This window comes from Dermacentor silvarum, chromosome 3 (assembly GCF_013339745.2).
Source record: "Dermacentor silvarum isolate Dsil-2018 chromosome 3, BIME_Dsil_1.4, whole genome shotgun sequence".
Taxonomy (NCBI): Eukaryota; Metazoa; Arthropoda; class Arachnida; order Ixodida; family Ixodidae; genus Dermacentor; species Dermacentor silvarum.
Window position 1 is genome coordinate 28059896 of NC_051156.1, and position 5279 is coordinate 28065174.

At 50.9% G+C, this 5279-nt stretch overlaps 1 protein-coding gene and 1 non-coding gene across 2 annotated transcripts; both read right to left on the reverse strand.

Annotated features, from left to right (window-relative positions):
* Positions 1 to 295: 295 nt before the first annotated feature.
* Positions 296 to 1495, reverse strand: LOC119444274 (uncharacterized). Its single transcript, XM_037708699.1, has one exon. The coding sequence runs from the start codon at positions 1493 to 1495 to the stop codon at positions 296 to 298; it is 1200 nt and encodes a 399-aa protein (XP_037564627.1).
* Positions 1496 to 4812: 3317 nt separating this feature from the next.
* On the reverse strand, positions 4813 to 4887 carry Trnal-uaa (transfer RNA leucine (anticodon UAA)). The gene has a single exon. It is a non-coding gene; the product is annotated as a tRNA-Leu (tRNA).
* Between the last annotated feature and the right edge of the window lie 392 nt (positions 4888 to 5279).

The window sequence follows — 5279 nt, forward strand, 5'->3', positions numbered from 1 at the left end:
TTCTTTTCGATGAACAGGCGGTTAAGCTGACATTGTTTCCTCCTTGCCGTAAGACCCCGCACGTTAATCGTGCCGACGCGTAAGGGTGTTTCGAGGCGTAGCTCCATTTCTACATGAAAGAGATCACAATCTATGCACTGCTATTGTCGGCTACGAAAGGTCACTCACATTGCCTTCACGTGTCTGCAGTCAGCTTGCACGTTTGACTGGCATTCCATCCGTAGCTCCAAAGTAGCAGCATTGCCTCCCCTCACCCCCCACTGAAACGGGCACAAACACACGCAAGCACGACGTATTAAGTCGGAGGTGTCCCCGACACCTTTCTGTCCGGCGGTAGGTTTGGCGCCGGTCGAAAGGTAGGCCTCCGGCCAGTTGCTGTCTTCACAGGTGGTTCGCTCGCACTGGAAGTGCTCAACTTTTGCTCCCCTCCGGCACTTTCTTCATGCGTTCTCTTCGCCGCTGCTGCCGCTTTGCTCGTTTCCGTGGTGTCCATGAGGCATGCATCATCCTGTGAAGTTGTTGCAGACGGTTGCTTGCCTGCACTTGCGTCGTTGTTTGTTTCAGCCTCTTTAGCAGGTGTAGGCGCGCCTGATGTCAATATGGCTTCACTCGCGACCTGCGTAAGATCGTGTTTCTCCGTCGTTACCGCCAAGTCTTTCTTCGAAGGCGGCGACAAGGTTGGTCCAGACGCACTGCAAGTTTCCTCCGCGTCAACTTCGTCCATAAGGAGCTCGTTGACGATTTCCTCATTTTTTGGTGGCCCTGCGATGCTTGCGTACGTGCGTACGCACTGACTGTCTTCGTGGCCGAATCTTCGACACACAGAACAACGCGGCACGCGGCACTCACGTCTGATGTGCCCCGTACGGTTGCACCGAAGACATAGGGGAGCACGACCTGCCACGACCACTAGCGCCATTATGCCTGCTATTCGTATCTGATGCGGAAGATCATCAATTGTCAAGCCAGGCTTCAGCTTCAGGGACACCGTACGCATAGACGATCCCTTGTCCGTGACACCTTGTACACGCCAGCGTTCTTTTTGGATGTCAGATACTTTTCCGTACGGAGCAAACGCCGCATGTACGTCATCGTCATGCACATTGTGCAGTAACCAGTGCAGCTTTAGCCGCACCTCCCGGTTATGCGGATCCACAACCAAACAGCGTCGATCCTTGACTTGAACTTCCGCGTGCTTCAGCATCTTCTTCGTCGCCTCTGCACTCTCGAACGTCACAGCCCAGACGTGGTTCATCTGAAACGCCCCCAAGGCGACCACCTCAGGGAGCAATTCCAGATGAGCCAACGTGTCACGAAAATCTTCGACACGAAATGGCCTCGCTTTCACGTCACCGTGAAGAAAAACGGTGTTTAAAACACACGAACCTGTTGGCCGAGGCGGCAAAACAACGTGGTAATCCGGTTCAGCGATAGCAGTCATCCTGTTTCCGCGGCTTGGAATAGCCGCAAACACCGCCCCTACGGAGCGCGACATTCAACGTCCGTACCGAACGGTAGCCGGAAGTAGAATCCCCTGAGCTAACCAGGCGGCTAGCAGATGACAGGGCGAAGTCGAATTTGTTGACAACTCGAAGCAAAGGGAAGTGTATAACGTAATAATTGAGCGGAAATCTGCTAGGTGGAGATAAGTAATTAAAGGAAAACTGAGACATCCACCCAAATGTAGCAACTTGCTACATTGGAAACCGAACCGGGTTCCTCGAATGAAAGCCTCGCAGTTGAGGAAAAATTTGTCCTGGTCCGGGACTCGAACCCTGGACCACAAGCCTTTCCGGGGCAGCCGCTCTACCATCTGAGCTAACCAGGCGGCTAGCAGATGGCAGGGCGAAGTCGAATTTGTCGACAACTCGAAGCAAAAAGAAGTGTATAACGTAATAATTGAGCGGAAATCCGCTAGGTGGAGATAAGTAATTAAAGGAAAGCTGAGACATCCACCCAAATGTAGCAATTTGCTACAATGGAAACCCAACCGGGTTCCGCGAAGAAAGCCTCGCAGTTGAGGAAAAATTCGTCCTGGTCGGGGACTCGAACCCGGGACCACCGACTTTCCGGGCGCAGCCGCTCTACCATCTGAGCTAACCAGGCGGCTAGCAGATGGCAGGGCGAAGTCGAATTTGTCGAAAACTCGAAGCAAAGGGAAGTGCATAACGTAATAATTGAGCGGAAATCCGCTAGGTGGAGATAAGTAGTTAAAGGAAAACTGAGACATCCACCCAAATGTAGCAATTTGCTACAATGGAAACCCAACCGGGTTCCTCGAATGAAAGCCTCGCAGTTGAGGAAAAATTCGTCCTGGTCCGGGACTCGAACCCGGTACCACCGCCTTTCCGGGGCTGCCGCTCTACCATCTGAGCTAACCAGGCGGCTAGCAGATGACAGGGCGAAGTCGAATTTGTCGACAACTCGAAGCAAAGGGAAGTGTATAACGTAATAGTTTAGCGGAAATCCGCTAGGTGGAGATAAGTAATTAAAGGAAAACTGAGACATCCACCCAAATGTTGCAATTTGCTACAATGGAAACCGAACCGGGTTCCTCGAATGAAAGCCTCGCAGTTGAGGAAAAATTCGTCCTGGTCCTGGACTCGAACCCGGTACCACCGCCTTTCCGGGGCTGCCGCTCTACCATCTGAGCTAACCAGGCGGCTAGCAGATGACAGGGCGAAGTCGAATTTGTTGACAACTCGAAGCAAAGGGAAGTGTATAACGTAATAATTGAGCGGATATTTGCTAGGTGGAGATAAGTAATTAAAGGAAAACTGAGACATCCACCCAAATGTAGCAACTTGCTACAATGGAAACCGAACCGGGTTCCGCGAATGAAAGCCTCGCAGTTGAGGAAAAATTCGTCCTGGTCCGGGACTCGAATCCGGGACCACCGCCTTTCCGGGGCTGCCGCTCTACCATCTGAGGCTAACCAGGCGGCTAGCAGATGACAGGGCGAAGTCGAATTTGTCGACAACTCGAAGCAAAGGGAAGTGTATAACGTAATCAGTTGAGCGGAAATCCGCTAGGTGGAGATAAGTAATTAAAGGAAAACTGAGACATCCACCCAAATGTAGCAATTTGCTACAATGGAAACCGAACCGGGTTCCGCGAATGAAAGCCTCGCAGTTGAGGAAAAATTCGTCCTGGTCCGGGACTCGAACCCGGTACCACCGCCTTTCCGGGCTGCCGCTCTACCATCTGAGCTAACCAGGCGGCTAGCAGATGACAGGGCGAAGTCGAATTTGTTGACAACTCGAAGCAAAGGGAAGTGTATAACGTAATAATTGAGCGGAAATCTGCTAGGTGGAGATAAGTAATTAAAGGAAAACTGAGACATCCACTCAAATGTAGCAACTTGCTACATTGGAAACCGAACCGGGTTCCTCGAATGAAAGCCTCGCAGTTGAGGAAAAATTCGTCCTGGTCCGGGACTCTAACCCGGTACCACCGCCTTTCCGGGGCTGCCGTTCTACCATCTGAGGTAACCAGGCGGCTAGCAGATGACAGGGCGAAGTCGAATTTGTCGACAACTCGAAGCAAAGGGAAGTGTATAACGTAATAATTGAGCGGAAATCCGCTAGGTGGAGATAAGTAATTAAAGGAAAACTGAGACATCCACCCAAATGTAGCAATTTGCTACAATTTAAGCCGAACCGGGATCCTCGAATGAAAGCCTCGCAGTTGAGGAAAAATTCGTCCTGGTCCGGGACTTGAACCCGGTACCACCGCCTTTCCGGGGCTGCCGCTCTACCATCTGAGCTAACCAGGCGGCTAGCAGATGACAGGGCGAAGACGAATTTGTAGACAACTCGAAGCAAAGGGAAGTGTATAACGTAATAAAATAGCGGAAATCTGCTAGGTGGAGATAAGTAATTAAAGGAAAACTGAGACATCCACCCAAATGTAGCAATTTGCTACAAAGGAAACCCAACCGGGTTCCGCGAAAGAAAGCCTCGCAGTTGAGGAAAAATTCGTCCTGGTCCGGGACTTGAACCCGGTACCACCGCCTTTCCGGGGCTGCCGCTCTACCATCTGAGCTAACCAGGCGGCTAGCAGATGACAGGGCGAAGTCGAATTTGTCGACAACTCGAAGCAAAGGGAAGTGTATAACGTAATAATTGAGCGGAAATCTGCTAGGTGGAGATAAGTAATTAAAGGAAAACTGAGACATCCACCCAAATGTAGCAATTTGCTACAACGGAAAGCCAACCGGGTTCCGCGAAAGAAAGCCTCGCAGTTGAGGAAAAATTCGTCCTGGTCCGGGACTCGAACCCGGTACCACCGCCTTTCCGGGGCTGCCGCTCTACCATCTGAGCTAACCAGGCGGCTAGCAGACTACAGGGCGAAGTCGAATTTGTCGACAACTCGAAGCAAAGCGAAGTGTATAACGTAATAGTTTAGCGGAAATCCGCTAGGTGGAGATAAGTAATTAAAGGAAAACTGAGACATCCACCCAAATGTAGCAATTTGCTACAATTTAAGCCGAACCGGGATCCTCGAATGAAAGCCTCGCAGTTGAGGAAAAATTCGTCCTGGTCCGGGACTCGAACCCGGTACCACCGCCTTTCCGGGGCTGCCGCTCTACCATCTGAGCTAACCAGGCGGCTAGCAGATGACAGGGCGAAGTCGAATTTGTTGACAACTCGAAGCAAAGGGAAGTGTATAATGTAATAATTGAGCGGAAATCTGCTAGGTGGAGATAAGTAATTAAAGGAAAACTGAGACATCCACCCAAATGTAGCAATTTGCTACAATGGAAACCCAACCGGGTTCCGCGAAAGAAAGCCTCGCAGTTGAGGAAAAATTCGTCCTGGTCCGGGACTTGAACCCGGGACCACCGCCTTTTAGGGGCAGCCACTCTACCATCTGAGCTAACCAGGCGGCTAGCACATGGCAGGGCGAAGTCGAATTTGTCGACAACTCGAAGCAAAAGGAAGTGATAACGTAATAATTGAGCGGAAATCCGCTAGGTGGAGATAAGTAGTTAAAGGAAAACTGAGACATCCACCCAAATGTAGCAATTTGCTACAATGGAAACCCAACCGGGTTCCTCGAATGAAAGCCTCGCAGTTGAGGAAAAATTCGTCCTGGTCCGGGACTCGAACCCGGTACCACCGCCTTTCCGGGGCTGCCGCTCTACCATCTGAGCTAACCAGGCGGCTAGCAGATGACAGGGCGAAGTCGAATTTGTCGACAACTCGAAGCAAAGGGAAGTCTATAACGTAATAGTTTAGCGGAAATCCGCTAGGTGGAGATAAGTAATTAAAGGAAAA